The 19,886-nt window shown below is 44.0% G+C and overlaps 1 protein-coding gene across 1 annotated transcript in view; it reads right to left on the minus strand.

Moving 5' to 3' along the window:
• SFMBT2 (Scm like with four mbt domains 2) overlaps positions 1-19,886 on the minus strand; it is a 217,274-nt gene that overhangs the window by 162,045 nt on the left and 35,343 nt on the right. Inside the window, exon 4 of the mRNA XM_036276008.1 lies at positions 17,689-17,929. Within this exon, the coding sequence (XP_036131901.1) occupies positions 17,689-17,929 (241 nt within the window). The remainder of the gene's footprint in view (positions 1-17,688; positions 17,930-19,886) is intronic.

Below are 19,886 nucleotides of genomic sequence, written 5' to 3' on the forward strand. Positions count from 1 at the left end.
TCTACCCTGTTGGGAGGTCATACCCTGATCGGTGCTGCCAAGTTTCCCAGCCCCGTGCCCAACCCTGCCCATCCCGCTAATCAGGTCCTGCTTGTTCTGGCCAGTCCTGTAGCGCCCTCAGGCCTGGAACATAGGACCTGGCTTCCCATCTGGATACACCCTCTACCTGAAAAAAACCTCAATATATCATCTTAGAAAATTGATCTGCCCTGGCCAGTTTGGCTCAGCGGTTAGAGCGTCAGCCTGCGGTCCGGAGAGACCCGGGTTCGGTTTCCGCTAAGGGCACGTACTTCGGTTGCAGTTTGTCCCCGGCCCTGGTTGGTCATGCGGGTGGCAGCCACTCAATGTGTCCCTTCACGTCGATGTTTCCCTCTCTCTCTCTCCCTTCCTCTCTCTCCTTCCCACTCTATCTGTACAAAAAATGAAAAAATATCCTCGGGTGAGGATTAAAAAAAAAAAAGAAAATTGATCTAACAGACAGCTAAACTATCACAGAGTTTTCCTCAACTTTGGAGCCACCTGGCTACACTCCAGGTCAGCCCGATTCTCAGTCATGATCACTATCCCAGCAAGGTCCCCGCCACAGGCTCCATCTCGGCACTGTCCTGCTTGCTCGCTGACTACGTGCCTACCCCAAGTGTCAGTCGGCTGACCAACATAGCACAGTACATTTTCAAATGTAAAAAGCATTAAAATCTATTATTTGTGTGCCAGGTCGATGCCTCAAGGCTGTATTGGCTTAGGAGCCAGAATAAGAACTGTTTGATAATCGAAGTCTGGATAGAGAAGAGTTCTATCATAGTTATAATAATAGTTCATTAATACATTTGACCCACAGAGCACCTGTCTGTCAAAGAGTCCCAGTTCTTTACAATTTTTATTTCTCCCACCATATCCCTCTAAGCATAACCTTTTCCGTTGCCACCTACTTAGTTGATACAAAATAAACGTAAAACCTTTCTGAGGATTGAGAGTGGTATAAATCAGTTATTCCGCTTTCTCATATAATAGCTGACACCTCACTGTGTAATAACCCCGCACCCCGCCAGACCTACTGACAGGATTATTTGCTCCTACAGTAAATGGCATGAAATCGCTCTTGCGCTGCTATCAACCTTTCCCAGTGCTTCCATCTCCTCCCTTGTAGTTGGGCGGTTAGTCATTATTTATCTGTGGAAAAGGTGTGCGTGCCAAACAGCCCTCTTCCCCTGCTCCTAACCGATGCCCCCAGCATGCAGCCGGCCTCTCGTCCGAGTGTGGCTGGTGTGCATGAGTGCGGTCAGATTTAAAAGGCTCTTGAGTAAATAACACACGTGCACTGCTACTGGTCAGTCTTTGCTGTTGTTATTTTTAATTAACTCAGTGGCTTTGTTCTTAACCACTGAACAACTACTGAGCTTTAACTAAATGCAAGGCATAAAAAGTAAAATGGTGTTATGATTCCAACTATGTAACATCTTGCAAAAAAAAGGCAAAACTACGGAGACAGAAAACAGCTCAGTGGTCGCCAGTGGGTGGGGGAGAAGGAGAGGTGAAAGGGGGAGCAGAGAACTTTAGGGCAGGGAAGTGACACTGTAGGACACTATAATGGTGGCTACATGTCCAAACCCATAGAACTGGGTTTATATTTGTCCAAGCCCATAGGATGTATAACACCAAGAGTGAGCCCTAATGCAAACTGTGGACTTCAGGTGATGATGACTTGTCAATGTAGGTTCATCAATTGTAACAAATATACAGTCTAAGGAAGGTGTTGATAGTGGGGGAAGATGTGCTTGGGGGGGGGCAGGGGGTATATGGGAAACCTCTGCACCTTCCTCTCAATTTTGCTGTGAGCCTAAAACTGCTCTTACAAATGTAAAGTTTTTGCCCTGACTGGTGTAGCTCAGTTGGCTGGAGTACTGTCCTATGCACCAAAGGGTTGAGGGTTCAATTTCCGGTCAGGGAACGTACCTAAATTGCCAGTTTGTTCCCAGTTCAGGGTACGTGAGAGAAGCAACCAATTGATGTACCCACCCCCCTCAACTCTTTAAAAAAAGAAAGTTTTTGAAATAAATAGTAAATAAGTAAAATTTAAAAATGAGTAAAGGCCAGTCTTAGCCAGAAGAATGAAAAATAAAAAAATAAAATAAAAAGACAGCATTTCTCCATTTTCATCTACATTTTAAACATTGCTCTGTGGAGCTGATACAAATCACATTTAATACACAAAACAGCCCGATAAGGCAGCTGTTATGCCCAGGTCACAGATAGGCATGCTGACGGTCACAAAATTTAAAAATGAGGTGCTTAGTCCAAGTTCACACATGTAATTAAATAGTATTGGGATCCAAAATAGGTATTTCTGGTTACACATATTCACAAAGCCTTACTTTTTTAATCAAATGGGTGCAATCGTGTATTCATAAACAATTGTAACACAAGACAATAACTGTAAAAAGGTACAACCAAAGTTCTCTGAGGTCGGGAGAGGGGGGACGTCACGGGACGTGCCTGAGCACTGAGCTCAGGGGTCGAGGGGCTTCCAGCTGAGAAACCTCTGCTGCCCCTTGGAAGCTGCATTTCTGGGCTCCCACCCTAGACACAGGCACCTCTTCATTCACACCTGCCCTGTACCCGCCTATGGAGCGAGGGCCAATAGGGCCTCTTCCGGGTAAAAATGGAGGACAATGTGATGCTGAGCATTCTTCCCACTTTGCGGTGCTCTGCAGGTTAGAGAGCTTTCATCCACCATCAGACTTGGTGCTGACTATACTGCCTGGAGGAGCGAGCTCAGGTATCAGTTAGCCATTTTAAAGATATAAAATGTAAAGCGGTTAAGTGTCTTTTTTCCAAGGTTACCTTAAGTGAGAGACACGGAAGAACCACCAACCAGGCCACCTGACTCGGATCAACGCCCTCCACTCCGTCGTCAGGGCCTGGCGAGTACTGTTACTGCTCAGAGTCAGCTACAGACACTCCAATGTGTTTTCTATAAAAACCAGCAGATGCAGACCAGAGGGATCCTCATGGAAGTTAGTGGTCAGACTTCCATTACCCATCAGGTCAGCCTCCAGCTCTTGTAAAATTCCACCACAGGCTAACCACCCTTGAAAAATGCTTAGCACAAAAGAGACAGATTTCAAAAAGCACAAAAGAAGTGCTGTCTCAGAGAAGTTCCCACCTGGACAAGAAGAGGGATATCACCCAAGTTTCCAGAGATTAAAATTTCAAAGTAACTTCGGATCCTTGGTAGCAAGACAAGACTGAGGTCTTCAAGACAGAACAGCCAAAGCAGAAATGACCAACAAGAAAGTACATTGGCAGCTGCCACATAAAACATCCATTTCCAAAAATCAGTTCTTCATTAGAGTGCACGGCATGGGCCAAAAGCCGATTGCATTACAAATGCGTTTCATATAAATGCTTAGTAATTACCAGACTATATAATCCCACCAAAAAAACATCGGGCACACAGTGTAACCTCAACAAATAATCCTTCATAGATTGACATAAAATTTTTCCATCTCTATGGCAACAGTAGTATCATTTATGGACCAAACCAGCTGCTGGTATCCATGAGCAGGTTCTTCCCCATTTATCCTAAGCTCTCCCTTCTGCGGGCTCTAGGTTTCCCGTCAGCCAAGAACCTGGAGGAAGCCTCATACGTATATTACCAAGGGAATCCAATAACTTAAATATAAACTCCATAAAAGCCCAATTATGACAGATCCTTTCAAAGCTCTGAGAACTTCTCAACACCTAAGTTTTAAGAAACATCATCTTAATGAGTGAACATCAGGGCTATGGAAAAGCACCATCTTTAAAAGTGCAGAGTCAGGGAGGGTGAGGGACCAGAGATGGCTTTAGGGCAGGTCACCGCTCATCCCATCTTGTCTCCAGGATGGACATGGGGGCATAGTCAAAATATTTACAGACCTGCAAGGCTCCGGTAGCGACTGTTCTGGACAAATCTATACCTTCCAGATGGTCACAGCCAAATATATGCCCAGGAAAGGAAGGATTAATCAGCTTTTCCGAATGGCCTTTCATTTAACATAGCTGTCTATGTCGCCATCCTTCCAATGTTCTTGTTCACATCTTCCCTTCAAATAGTTTTGAAAAATTAATGTTGCCCCCTCACATGTTTTCCATTTGGCACTCTAAAAGTTTCCATTTGTTTAAATAGTTGCAAAGGATGTCACTTCCTATGTACTGTACATGTGACATTTTGAATGAAACCCCTCTCTCAGTCCCATAAATATATTCAGTAGAATGACCTGATCCCTTTCAACATGCATCTTTAAACAGACACGAATAAGCACTACTTTACAGTCAACTGGTGTATCATTCCTTTTTCTCCCTAAAATTGGAGACCCATTCCACACCCCTCAGCCTCATATCCTAAGGTAGCATCTTTTTATTCCCAAGCTTTTTATATATATATAAATATGTTTAATAATAATTTTTCATGTTAGTTTGACGAAAATCTTGGATGGGGATCACTCGTAAACCTTTCCGGTTTATTGGGTGTGGCAGTAGTTGACTCGGGCAGCCTGGTAAAGTGCTTCACACGGAAAACTGACTCACACAAAGGAAGAGGGAAGACCTTGGACACCAACCCATCCTGACTGTGGTCTGCAGAGGCCCACACCCCCTCAGGCTCTGCGTCTTGGGCCGGCTGGGTGAACTGGGCACAGGATGGAGAGACCGACATTCAGGTCAGGCTAAGCCAGCAGCGTTGTCACTCTGGCCTTCCTGGAGCAGCAGCAGGGATTCCTCTGAACAGCAGGGAGGCTGCTATGGGGGTAACACAATTGGGGGTCCTGTCTCTGGGCTAGGGGAGGCTGCAGTGGCACATCGGCTCCCCCGGGGTTGATAAGCACAGCTGGGGCAGCAGGAGGGCTCAGAGGCGTGCAGGGCTGCCCCCAGCTCTCCCACCACCCGACCCTAGTGTCCCCTATAGTCTCTTATTGCTCATCCACCCTACTTCTCTGCAGCAACAAGTTTGCACAGTGACAGATGATTACTAAACGTAGTGTGGTGACCAAATTATATGGTATAGGAATGCCAAATCACTATATTGCAAACCTAAAACTAATATGATGTTGTACACCAACTACATGTAAGTAAAAAATATAATATACAGTTAAACTTTAAAAAATGTCTCTGACTATTAAATAAAAATGTTCTTTTGGCTTAGATTATTAAAATTATTTTTAGTCCTCACCAAAACAACTAGAATAACATTATGAAGTCTGATGATTAAACATGAAAGGTACAGCAGTCCCCCTATCTCAGGAGGATGTGTTCCAAAACCCCCAGAGGGTGCCTGAAACCACAGATCATACCAAACCCTGTCTAGACTATGTTTTGGCTGTACATACATTCCTCTGATAAAGTTTAACTTATAAATTAAGCACAATGAGAGGTGAATAATAATAGCTAATAATGAAACAGAACAACTCTAACACTATACTGTAATAGAGGTTCTGTGAAAATCTGACCGTTTCTGTGAGAACCATCTGCTCACGAGACGAACAGGCAGGGAGTGGAAGGGCAGTACGATGCCTTGAGTAGATGAGGCTTCACTGAAAACACCGATACTTCGTGTGCACCACAGGGACACGCGTCTCTCAGGGGGCGAAGGGAGGGTTGACGAGGCAAGAAAGAACACCGATCGTCGATTTCGGGGAAGAGGCAGAACTTGAGGATCTGGAAACTAACTCCCTAAGTAGACCTGGGCCATGACCCTTGGAAAGACGTCCAGTTCACAGGGGACACGAGAAACCCACTGTGAAAATCTTTATTTGTTTTTCTTTGACATTAGAGAGAGAGGAAGGGAGAAGGAGGCAGAGAGAGAAACAATGATGACAGAGAACATCGACTGGCTGCCTCCTGCATGCCCCCACTGGGGATCAGGCCCACAACCTGGGCATGTGCCCTGTCCAGGGAATTGGACCAGCAACCTCTTGGTGCATGGGTCGACACTCAACCACTGAGCCACACCAGCCAGGCCACTGTGAAAATCTTGAACAGGCCCACCCATAACAGGTACAGGACCTGGGCAAGAGTACAAATGTAGGTTCACATACCACATGTGGAAACACTTTGAAGTTATGGATGAAGCTAACAGGTAGTGGAGTAAAGCATGTCCTATCCTCCTATAATACTGACAAATATAGCTTCATAATGACAGAATCAGAAAGTATGTAAAAAGCTATTGTTTATATGGGACTGACTGCAAGTTGGGAAAATGCCAAAGATTACCACATTTAATTATGATGGCATGTGTCTGGGTGTTCTGTTCACAGGCTAGCAATGTTGGGATGAGTAACAAAGACTTACATAATTCATAAATTTCTATACATTTATTCCATAAAATTTCTTTGCCTTCATTTCTGAGAAATTATTAACTACGTATTTAATTTTAAGAAATTAAAGATTTTTCACATCATTTGTATTCTAGTCACAGAAATCATCTAAGAGATTAAAACATAAAATATAATTATAGCTGGTCTGTATAATTTTAGTATTTTTAATAAAAATGTAAATTGCAAAAATCAAAATTTTATATTTTTATGTGTTCAAAAATGTGATTTATCCTTTAAATATTATAAATTATCTACTAAAATTTTTAAAATTACAAATTATAACTAGTAATTATCAAATAATCTAAAATAGTTAAATAAAATTAAATATTCTATTTAGTGTTTTGAGTTTTAATCTTATTAAATGTGTTTATAATAATGAAGCTATCCACAGTTCTAGCATTCAATATCTGTCCTGCTGCCAATGTGAAAAGTCAATGTCATGCTTCATGTGTGATGTCACATCTAAGCTATACATGTGTGAGAGTATGAATTTATATTGTAAAATGTATTGTTTAATTTTAATATTGTCAAATATTCCTCAGCCACTATTGAAAATTCTGCATAGAACAGAAGCATGGCCCTAGAAGGTCAGCATGACTTTAGAAAGAAAGCAGGGCCCTGGATGGGGGTACGGCCCTGGAAGGTCAGCAGGGCCCTGGAAGGTCAGCAGGGCCCTGGAAGGTCAGCACGGCCCTGGAAGGTCAGCAGGGCCCTGGATGGGGGCACGGCCCTGGAAGGTCAGCAGGGCCCTGGAAAGTCAACATGGCCCTGGAAGGTCAGCAGGGTTCTGGAAGGTCAGCACGGCCCTGGAATACAGGCACGGCCCTGGAAGGTCAGCAGGGCCCTGGAAGGTCAGCACGGCCCTGGAAGGTCAGCAGGGCCCTGGAATACAGGCACGGCCCTGGAAGGTCAGCATGGCCCTGGAAGGTCAACATGGCCCTGGAAGGTCAGCAGGGCCCTGGAAGGTCAGCACGGCCCTGGAAGGTCAGCAGGGCCCTGGAAGGTCAGCACGGCCCTGGAAGGTCAGCAGGGCCCTGGAAGGTCAGCATGGCCCTGGAAGGTCAGCAGGGCCCTGGAATACAGGCACGGCCCTGGAAGGTCAGCAGGGCCCTGGAAGGTCAGCAGGGTTCTGGAAGGTCAGCAGGGTTCTGGAAGGTCAGCATGGCCCTGGAAGGTCAGCATGGCCCTGGAAAGTCAGCAGGGTTCTGGAAGGTCAGCATGGCCCTGAAACCTGGAGCCATGTTGGAAGACTTAAGAAGCAGCAGCAAGAAGTCAGAGCCTTGCTCAAGAGCCCAGAGCAGGAGGAGAAGTAGGAGAAGCTCACCAGCCCAACAGGCTGGAGGGCAGTCAGAGGCGTGATGGAGAGTGGACAGATGGCACTAAGGGCTCCTGACTCAGGGTAGGGAAACAAGGGAGGTCCATGAGGTAGGGTCAGGGCTGGCAACAGCGGAGGTCCAGAGAGCAAGCTGTGCTAAGGAAGGCGCGGCTGTGCAAAGGTGAGTCCAGGCTTCTCCCGCAGGCTCTACGCGAGCCATCTATTCCGGGGACTAAAGGATGCACCCAGAGCAGGAACTGGGGATGGATGGGAGCTGAGCCCCCGCATACACAAGCCATCATCATTTGGGCCAGGTGGGGAGCAGCCCAGGTCAGGATCTCTAAATGGAGAAGTGGAAACCGAAGAGAGGAGAGCAGACAGATGAGGCTAGGGCTCTGACAGTTAAGGAGATGAAGGATGAACCATGAGGAAGAAAAAGACAAGAGGCCAAGAACCCACAGATCTCACCCACCCTCACATTTCACACAGAATTAAACACACGTTTGATTTAAAATACACAGGCACCCAGGCCAGTGTGGCTCAGTAGTTAGAGCATCAGTCCTCGAACAGAAGGGTCTCGGGTTCAATTCCCAGTCAAGGGCACATACCTGGGTTGCAGGTTTGATCCCCGGCCCCAGTCAGGGCACATGCGGGAGGCAACCGACAGATGTGTCTCTTTCTCTCTCTCCCCTTCCCTTCCTTCCACTCTATCTAAAAACCAATGAAGAAAATATCCTCGGGTGAGGATTAACAAAAAATAAAAAGAAATAAGTAAATGAAGTACACATGCTGCTGGATTAAGAAACAAGAGAAAATAAATTCATTTATGACTAACACCAAAAAGGAAAACCTTATCATGCTGCTTTGTGCTTACAGTTTTCATGTACTGCAAAAAAAAACCCAAATAGCATCTGATATGATTTACATAACTTTACATAATCTCGTGATTACCGTTTGTCAAGGAAGTTGCAGACCGAATCTCTTCCATTTATTTGCCTCCAAAACTGACAAAATGAAAAACATTCTGGACAAGTAGATTTCCACCCTCTTCCTAAAAATCACAAGGAGCCAATTCTATAACTTTTCTTAGTAGTATGTTTCCAGATTATTTCAGGTCTGAACAATGAAGTCTTATTGACACATGAAATCAATAAACAAATGTTTACTGACCCCTTCTATTTTCAAAGCATTGATTTAAAAACTGGGGGGGGGGGGGGGGGGAGTCTGCCCTTAGTTTAAAACCTACTTCAAGCTGTCTGACCTGGAGACAAGTTACTGACCCTTTCCAAGCCACATTGTTTCAAATATAAAACCAGAGTGAAACCAGCCAGTTGACAGGGTTGTTCTAGGATTAAACTTAGTGGCTTGGCACACAGCAAGCACACAATAAAGCTATTTGGTGGGTGAGACAGACTATTTTAATTGGAAGGTCAAGAAACACGCTAAAATTCATGATTCATTAAACACTGGGCAAGAAAATGTATAGTGTGTAGTATATATTGCGTTTCAAAGGACAAATACAAATACCAAACAGGGATTTATAAGAGAAAAGACTATTTTTTACTCATTAACAAATAGTTGTACATCACCCCCTGGACAAAGGTTTTTGATTATATGAGGACCAAGTCTGCCTTCATTTTTTTGGTCTTTGTTTTCTTCCACAAACTAAAAAAAAAAAAAATCTTTATATTTTCTTAAGGTTCTGTTCATAAAACGTCGCTATTCAGAGACCTTTCAGAAGTCTCATTCATTGCTCTTTGAATTCTTACATTTAGAACATTTTTGAGCTGAAGGAAACTTTAACAATATCTGGTCCAGCTGGCATGGTAAGACGGACCCCCCGAAACTTGACGTCACAGGCTCAGAGCCTGCGCAAGGACCTGCGTGGCTCTCCTGTTCTGTGCCTGACATCCGAGGTACTGGCCCAGATGCCCATACGGCCTGAACGGATCAGAAGGCCCAAACAAGGAACCGAAGGTCTGGAGAGCAAACAAATGGCCACCTCAAGAGACAGGTGCTCCGTTAAGGACTGCCCTGTGCAATGCAGGTCCAACATGTCTGCACCAAGCCATGACAGTAATCCAAACTTTTACGTGAAGTGATTTGTCAATGGTAAATACCAAAATTATTTCAAAATACTGGGTAGATCAACACACACACACACACACAGTCTCATGCACACATACAAGCACACACACATCCTCATCCATGCATACAAACACACATACATGTTCACAGATATACATACACATGCTCATATGTGCATATAAACACACATGCTCACACACACACACTCATGACACATACAAACTCACCCACACATCTGCAAACCAAGTCCACTCTGGTCAGCACCATGATGAATCTGTACACAGGCTCCTCACCTGATCACATAGGACTCAAAACCATGTGTACTGTTCTTAAAGGGCCATTAAGGTTCTAGAGAGAAAGGATTACTCTTTTCCTACCTGAATACTCCTTCTTTCACACACCATTGTTTAAAAAGGCCTTTTCACAGTAGGATACTCACTTTTTAAAATATATATCTACTATGACTTTTAGTTTATTTACTGTCACACTTATCAAATACATCAATGTGTTTTTCCTCTTTACATTAAATTATCTAATGATTAGTGAGTTTATCTTCGTGTTTCCTTCAACTCCGTTTAGGATTAATTTTGCTCTTTAAGCTTTTAGCATACATACTTAATTTTCTTACTAATACACAAATGAAAACAATGTGATTGTGTCCGTTTTATTAGCATTATTAAAATGTCACTTAAATAATAAAATATGAATTGTAAACATAAATAGTCTCATATAACACAATCAAATTCTACCCCTCGGAGTCCTCAGTTAGACAATGGTTACGGGCTGGTCCATCCTGCCATCCGATCACTTTACAGTCCTGCGGACACCTGCCAGCATCCGGTACTCTACAATAAACTACGGAAAGACAGCAGCCCCCCAAACAGTGCTAGGACCAGGCTTCAGAGCGTGGCAGGATTTACCCCCACAACATAAGGCTGTATTCGCACTTTCTCCTAACGCTTCATGAATAAACATCCCTTTATTCAAATAAGTTATACAATAACTAACTCCAGTGATTTTTATTCAACTTTGAATGGTAAATAGAGTCATTCTGGCAAGACTACGAAGTTTGCAATTCAAATTACAGGAATTTTCATAATGGGGGAAATAAAAATTAGTGACATGACTCCTGAGGCACCTAATTCCCATACTTCCCCTGCAGCAGTAGAAAGCACACATAAATACGTCTCAGTGTACACACCGACGAGTTTTCTGTGGACGGGCATCATCACACGCATTTACCTGTCATCTAATAGCATTCCTTTCGGGGACTCGGCAGGTACCTACCTGCTAGAACTCCAGAGCTCCCCAGCCCCGGATATCAAGCGGTATTGCTGCTCCTTCTTGATAAGTAACAGTGCAACAATCGCTGGATTAAATGACTTCCTTACATTATCACCATAAACAATAATTATTTGTCAGCTGCCCTTTGCGAGCTTTGCATGTGCTTATGAATAAATCAAGCCTTATTGATTTACTAAGCCAAAACATTTTACATTTTGCAACTCTAATAAGAGCTAATCCTCCACTGCACTTAGTGGTGCTTTAATGTAGTATGTTCCTTAATACTTTTAATAGGAAAGATTAATACCGATTAGCCCAGGAGCAGGAACACTGCTCTTCAAATGGCCAATTGGCCATGAAACCCAGGTCTCTCTAAACATGTCCTTGTTAGTAGCGTTCTGTCTGCTGCTGTGCCGTTTCCTTCCTCATAACACTTAAAGTAATAATGACATATTAATGGCCCATATTAATTCAAAGATTAAGTTAATTTAAAGCAGCAAGGCAGGTAAATATGAGACAGTAAAGTGCTACGTGCTTGGTAAAACTATCATTGAAAGTAATAAAATGAGTCTCTTTTGATGCGATGATTTCAGAAGATATAAGAAAACTCTGGCCCTGGCCGGTTTGGCTCCGCGGTTAGAGCAATGGCCTGTGAACCAGAGAGTCCTGGGTTCGGTTCCCACTAGGGGCACGTACCTCGGATGCAGTTTGTCCCTGCCCTGGTTGGGGTCGCGTGGGTGGCAGCCACTCGATGTGTCTCTCTCACATTGATGTTTCTCTCTCTCTCTCTTTCTCCTTCTCTCCCTCCCGCTCTATCTGAAGATGAATGCAAAAATGTCCTCAGGTGAGGATTGGAAAAAAAGAAAACTCCGGACAATCCCCAACATCCTGAAATTATCTCAAGCGCTGCAACCTTAGTCTGAGCACGACAGGCAATCCTCTCCCTTCTCTCCAAATGACCCCACGCTGCCATCGTCTTGCTCAGTCCAGCCGTGTTTTGAAGATGTCAATCATATACCGAAGGACTCAACTCCACTTCCGCTGCGCTCTCTCGCGCAGGTAAGGTGACTGCCAGGTCTCTGGGCTCCACAGTGAAACCAGAGTCTGCAGTCCTCAGGGAGTGAAGCTGTGCTCGTGGAGCAGACCCAGGTACTCACAGTAATTCCCCTCCCTAGTCCATCCCTCCATCCACTGAAACGCCATCATCCCCAACAGTCACCTAGGAGTTTTACCTCTGTGCTTCGTACAGATGCCTGGACTGGATTTCCGTAGACACTAATCATTCCAAAACCAATTCCATTGCTCACACATACAGTAGAAAGAGTAGCACCTTCTCCCTCCTCCTTTCCTTGGCAAGGATCACAAACCAGGACATGTCAGACTGCAAAGCTCTTGAGAGATTGTAGTATACTCTAACCTCATTTCAAAGACGCAAAAAATTGAGAGGGGACTCACCCACGTAGTGAGGCTAATGGCCGAGGCAAGATAAGAACCCCATCCTTGGCTCCAACTGCAATGCTCCTCTCGAGGCAGGATACTAAGAAGCTAGGAAAATTCCTCAGCAAGTAGAATTCAGAAACTGAGGCAGAGAGCTGAACAAACTGGCCAAGCAATTTACAGCCAGATACCAGAGCTCACCTCCCTAGAGATCACATTGAGGCCTCAGTTGCATTTCAGCCCCAGGCCCAGAAGAGCAGCAAAGCCAGGTGGGTGACACCTGGACCAGCTGCAATGACTAATGACCTCCTGCCCTGGTGCTGACCAATCAGTAGAGACCATGACCCTGAAAGGGTACACCTGGACAACTGATGATTATGCTGAAACCCTCCCCGAGACCTCCGTTAAAATTCCCACCTACAAGAGACAAATAAACACCCTCAAGACAGCCCTGGCTGGGGTGTCTCAGTGGTTAGAGTGTCAGCCGTCAGACCAAAGGGCCTCGGGTTCAATTCCTGGTCAAGAGCACATTCCTGGGTTGCAGGTTACATACCCGGCCCTGTTCAGGGCACATGCAGGAGGCAACCAATCGATGTTTCTCTCTCACATCAATGTCAATGTCTCTTTCTCTCTCTTTCTCTCCACCGCCCCCCCCCCCTTTCATTTTCTCTAAAAAAAAATCAATGGAACCTGGCTGGTGTGACTCCGTGGTTGAGCGTCAACCCATACACCAAGGGGTCACCAGTTCGATTCCTGGTCAGGGCACACGTCCAGGTTGTGGGCCCAATCCCCAGTGGGGGGCATGAAGTAGGAGATTAAAAAAAGATTTTTTAACCAATGGAAAAAAATATAATTGGGTGAGGATTAACCTCCTCCAAAAAAAACAAACAAAAAAAACCCTCAAGACAAAGGACCCAGCACTCACTCTCCCTCCCGGGAGGGGAGCACAGCTGCACCTTCCCTGTCACCCCTACTAAGAGTCCCCACAAGACTTGCAAACCAGGGAGCAGTGGGCAGCGGCAGCTCATCCTGGGCTAACCCGCTGAACCTGTCTCCAAGGCCCCCTTTTCTCTGACTTCCAGTGAACTCAGCAGCCCCAACCGGGCTCTCCTGGTGCTTCTTCTATGCTCTTCCTTGCTTCACTGTCCTCTTCTTTAATAAATGTACCCTCATGATCACCTGAACTCACGCTGTGAAATCAAGTCAAGAACCCACACATTACTGGCTGACCTTCGAGAGACCCGCTCAGGGCCAGGCCCCCTGTGCAGTAACACTCCCTTTAAACAACCCCGCACCACGATTCCTGAGATCGGTAAAAAATCTATCACCACAGAACATTCGAAACCAAACCATCATGTGTCATGGATCAGTGAACTCGTGTTAATATTCCGCAATGCCTTTCAAGTTTAACCACCAGAAAGATCAACCAGGTATAGTTGCGGAATTTACAAATGACATTAGCTCTCCAAGACGGAAAACCACAGAAACAAGAATCCTTGTTCAAAAATAGACTGCGATTCCCAGAGGAACAAGTGCTGTCTAGCTACAAAGCAATAACTATCCTGTACTACAGGAATCAATAAAACCTTTTGCCCCATGAACCTGCTATTTCCTGACTTTGTTCTCGGCACTAAAGATTTCCAAGTCATATTGATTCCCTACTACATTTTTTTTTAAGTTCTTTAAAACAAGCAATAAAGAAATTCTCAAAATTAGCATAACTTGTTACCCTGTGAAAAGCCTTCCAATCTTCCTGTCACATTAGTGGTTTCCCTCTTTACAGAGTTTCCCCATTTTTCATTTTGAATTTGTCATTTTAAGTGTGCCTGTGTCTGGCCTAATAGCAGGAAGTCAGTAGGATACAAATTTGACAGTGTTTCTGAAACTGTGACTGCTGCCACATTTTTCATCCAAGTGAGAAAGAAGAATCGATTAATAAACTACGCCGTCTTTCTCCAGCAGCAGCAGGGATGTTTACCAAGTGAACCCATTAGCTCTGAGTGTTAAAATTCAGTACCCTGGAACTTCTCACTAGAACTATTTACTAAATAATCTATAATGAGAAACCATTTGACATCCTTTCCAAGGGCATTTAGCTACTACAGTGTCAAACTTGGAGAGTGAGTCATGCAGACATAAGCAAGGACGGTGGGAGGCCGGCTGCAGCCAGGACTGAGGCCCTGCCTCTCGGCCCCCTTCTGTGTCTCACTCTCGCAGTGACCCCAAGTGAGTATCAGCATCCCGGAATGAACGCATGTCTTTCTGTACCCTCCTGAGTGTGTGTGAGCATATCTGTGTGGCCTTTGTGTATACAGCTGGGCAAACGAGAATTACTCTAATGTTCTGGATAGAACTGCTATTTTTGCAATACTCCATCAACAGAATTCATCCATCAAGACTAGTTTACTCTATGACAGATCAGGAATCGCAGGTAAATTAAAGAATGTGTGTTACATCTTCTCGCCTCAGTGGCTGTTTTAGTTCAAAGCCAGCTGGAATATTATTCAGCCTTTAAAAAGGAAATCCTGTCACCTGCTACCACAGGGATGAACCTTGAGGACATTATGATAAGTGAAATAAATCAGTCACAAAAGGACAAACACTGCATGATTGTACTTATTTGAGGCACTAAAGCTATCAGACTCACACAAGCAGAGAGCAGAATGGTGGTGACCGGGGACCAGGAAAGGGGTGATGAGGGGTTACTGTTTGATGGGCATAAAGGTTCAGTTATGCAGGATGAACAGTTCTGGAGATCTACTGTACAAACACTGTGCTTATAGTTAATAGTACTGTACTGTACACTTAAAACTTTGTAAAAAGGGTAAAAATAAATTGATTAAAACATCATTTATGGCACAATTAAGACTGGGCCTGGGACTAAGCGAAGCAAGCATTACCAAAGGCATTACAGTGTAGTGTTCACCCAACTATTTGCTCTTGCAGAACTAGAACAGAAGAGAAAAATAAAGCCTCATGCATGAACAGCCATTCTCCAGCACACACCTGAGAAGGACCCCTCATCAGAGAAGTGAGAAATGAAGGCTCCCACTTCTGTATACAAAGACACAACCAGTATGGAAGAGGAGGGGGGTAAGTCTTCAGGTCAAAGAACCACACAATTCAAGTATAGTTGCACCCAGATGTGTATCAATTGATGAATGGACAAACAAAATGTGGTCTATCCATGTGATGGAATTTGAAACAGCTATACAAAGGAATAAAGTCATGATACACACTACAGCATGGATGAGCTTTGAATACAATATGCGGAGTAAAAAGGCCACATACTATACGATTCCATCCATGTATTGGACATGACCAGAATACACAGTCTATAGAAACAGACTGTGTACCAGTGATTGGTGACTGCTGCCAGGGCCTGGGGGGAAGGGAGAGTGGAGAGTGACTGTGAATGGGTACAGGGTTTATTTTTGGGGGTGATGGAAATGCTCTGGAATTAGAGAATGATAGTGGTGAGCATACTAAAAATCACTGAACTTTACAGAGGTGAACTGCATAGCATGTGAATTATATCCCCTTTTTTAAAAAAATCAATGAGGGTGCAGTTGCAAACATGATCAACATTAAGAGCACACAAAACCTTGTGAACAAAGACTGAGTTTGACCACAGCTGCCTGAAGAAGTGATAAGAGAAGCTGCCAGCTGAAGGAGGAAGAGGTTCTGGGCACAGGAGGGGGTAGGTGCAAAGACCCAAAGCAAGAAGGAAAGAAAGAAGGGCCTTTGTCTCTTTCTTCTGAGACAATAAAGGGTCAAGGCGTTAGCTAAGGTCAAGGCAATGATTTCAATCCTTACATATGGACATTAATGCAACTCAAACTGCATGAATTTATTATGACCCCACCAGTTAGCAGGCTCTCAAGTAAGCATAAAAAAGAAAAGTAAAAAACCACTGATCAGGTGGCAGCCACTCGATGTGTCCCTTTCACGTCATGTTTCTCTCTTTCTCTCTTTTCCTCTCTCTCTCTCCCACTCTATCTGAACAAAAAATGGAAAAAAAATGTCCTCGGGTGAGGATGAAAACAAATAAATAAATAAGTAAGTAAATTAATTAATTAATTAAAAACCACTGATCATTCCCACTTATCAGAAAAACAATATATCAGAATTTTAAAAAGATAAAATTCAAATGCTCTGAAAGGCGAAAGCAATTGTGAATACGGTGGACACAATGAACCCTGGATTCAGCTCTAAAACTTCACATGTCCCTTTGAAATAAAAATATCCACTCAAAGTTAAAAGCGGCAGCCAGGTACTAAGAAGGCATTGCACACGTTTGAGAATTAGCCTCAGAAGTCTTCACGGATAACTGCTGCCATCATCATATAATGAAACACAGAGGACAGGGTGTTGAGATTCAAATATTGGGTGACTCGGTTTTTCTCCACAGACAGAATCATATGAGCTCCTTTAATGTGTCTGTAATATGCTGCCCCATTCTATTACAGCAGGATTTCTCAACTATTGGTAGTTTGGACCCAATAATTCTTTGTTGGGGGAGGGGAGGTCCTTTGCACTGTAGGATGTTTAGCAGTATCCTGGCCTCCTCCCATTGGATGCCAAGAGCTCCTCCCTCCTCCCCATCTCACAGCCAAAAACGCTTCCAGATGTTGCCACATGTCCATGGGGGAGTAAAATCGCTACTGTTTTCTAGCAACCAAATGGATCTTATCTACACGAGCTTTGACAATTGCCTCGAGAATAATGTCATGTCTCCTCATGTTTGGTTTTCTACATGCAACACACACTGAGAGTCTCCCCCTACCAAGACAGATTAAACCTAGAGAGACCTGTTTCAGATGCTCTATCAGCATTGTTCAAAGTGCAAAATCTCTACAGCAAAAGAAACACAACATCATCCATCACCAACAGAGAACAAGACCTCAGTCTCGGCCTCCCTCCAGCCTCTGTCCTCCCTCCAAAATCAGGCTCCAGAGCTTTTGCTTTTGTCTCCTAAAGGCCATGGTGGGCTCAACTGTCAGGATCAGCTCTGACATCCAAGAATGCACCCAAGTTCCCTCTCACTCCGACGCCCTCAAGCGAATGAAACTCAGGAAGCAACCTTTAAAATGCTAGACTTTCTGCTAAATTCCAGTTATGGAATCTCAGCAAGGTTTTCCCTGCAAACATCATGAATAAAGATGGCCTGTACACCCAAAGGCTCCAAATCATGGGCCACAGGAAGCTTACCATCTGGGGGCATCAGGGCCTTGTTGTTCTGCGTGCACCACCCCACAGGGTGCAGATCGGCTGTCACCACATCACACCAGAAGTCGGCCCGGCGGTCCTCCCCATAACCACAGTAGCGCAGAAGCAGCAGCTGCCCGCAGGTGGTGATAACAGTGGCCACCCAGTACGTGTCCGGGTTGTTCTTATTGGCCACTTCCAATTTCATCCCGGGCTGGAAGTTGCTCTGAATGCTGATTTCAACCTTAAGAAACCAGAAACACAGGAAACTCATTATTATATGAGACACAGCCAGAAGATTACAAGAACTGTTCAAAACACAGAACTTCAAAATAGTACTTCTGTTGCCCTCCAACAGCACTACGAGAAATATAATTCGAGCCACCCACATGATGTGAATGTCCTAGTAACCACATTAAACAAAAGATAAAACAGATTAAATTAATTTTAATAATGTATTTTATTTCACCCAACATATCCCAAATGTCATCATTTCAAGATGTCATCAATGTAAAACAGATTAATGAGATATTGTACATTCTTCTTTTCCAGCGGAGCCTCCAAAATCCGGTGTGCATTCTACACTCGCAGTTCCTCCCAGTTCGGACGACACTCTTTCCACGTGCTCAAAGCTCTGGGTGGCTGTTGGCTACTTTGTGAGCAGTACAGCCGTGGGTGGATTTTCTATCTTATTAATGAAGGATTATAGTTTATTAATATTTACCAGCCCTCCTCCCCAAAAGAAAGCTCTCCAGCCAGGCGGGCATTCCAGGGCTAAAGCATCTGATGTCTACAGTAGCAGCTGCTTAAGAGACAATGGAAGTACAAATGGCTCATTCTTGGAGCCCGTGTTGCTTTTCCTTGACACCAGGCACCGGGGACATGCTGCTTCCTGAACTATTGTGATTAAAAGGAAGGTGGGAGCCCACCGCTGTGGCTCCGTGGATTGAGCCTCAGTGCCGTGGACTGAGAGGTCCCAGTTCAATTCCTAGTCAGGGTACATCCTGGGGTTGAGGGCTCAAACCCCCAGTAGGGGGCGTGCAGGGGGCAGCGATTGATGTTTTTCTCTGACATCAATGTTTCCATCTCTCCCTTTGTCTCTCTCTCTAAAAAAAAAAAAAAAAAGTATTTTAAAAATAAATAAAAGAAAGGTTGGCAAACTGACTGAATTAAAGAGAACAGGATTTACTCTGTATGGACAAATGTTGATAATTTATCGGTAAAGAAGAAAAGGAAAAAGTTGTCCATATCTTTTTCCTGAACTGCCTCAAGGAACCTAAGCAAGTCATCCCAGAACTGTAAGGAGCTTTGCAGGATCGTACCCATACTGTTTGCCAGGTGAGCTGTAGTTCTGCTGTGCTTTAATATTTACCTTTTGCTTTCACTGACTGGCCACAACTACATTCATAACAGTAATTATAACATTACGAGTGTCAGTGTAAAGAGAGAATTAGAAATGTGATCTACTTTTATAAGGTCATGCAAATTTAATAAGGTCTTAAATTCCTTTTCAAAAGAGCACTTTACCTCCAAAAAGAATAAAATGCTGCATTAAAATAAAGAATCAAAGTTCTGGCTTCCTAATTCAGCAAGAGACCTAAAAGCAAGAACAGGCTGAGAAAATGCCCCAACACGCTAACCGTATTCAGGCTAAATTTTCGCCCTGGGCAGCTCAGTGGGAAAAAAAGTGTCTCAGAATTAAATTTTTCTTTCCAGTAAAGCAATAGTGATGCCAAAAAACTTAGGTCCTGGAAATTTAGTCTTTTCCTTGTTAACAATATACTGCTAAAATCTCCTATAGAAGCAAAATCTGATAAAAGCTCAATATTTTTATTTCCTAAGGCTTGCACTCTGCTGGGCAAGCTATTTGCATTGTTCAAAAACAATCATTGTTAAGAATGATTTTTTTGCCTGGTTGGTGTGGCTCAGTGGTTGAGCATCGACCCATGTACCAAGCACATGCCCAGGTTGTGGGCATGATCCCCAGTGGGGGGCATGCAGAAGGCGGCCCATCAATGTTCTCTCATTGATGTTTCTATCTCTCTCTCCCTCTCCTTTCCTCGCTCCAAAATCAATAAAGAAAAAAACGTTTTAAAAAAATAACTATATTTTTTGTTTAGCTTGATCTAAATGTTGATATATATATATATATATATATATATATATGGTACTTCCTCTTATTTGACTCATCTGCCCACAAA

Source organism: Molossus molossus, unplaced genomic scaffold, assembly GCF_014108415.1.
Source record: "Molossus molossus isolate mMolMol1 unplaced genomic scaffold, mMolMol1.p scaffold_m16_p_1, whole genome shotgun sequence".
In the NCBI taxonomy this organism is placed as follows: Eukaryota; Metazoa; Chordata; class Mammalia; order Chiroptera; family Molossidae; genus Molossus; species Molossus molossus.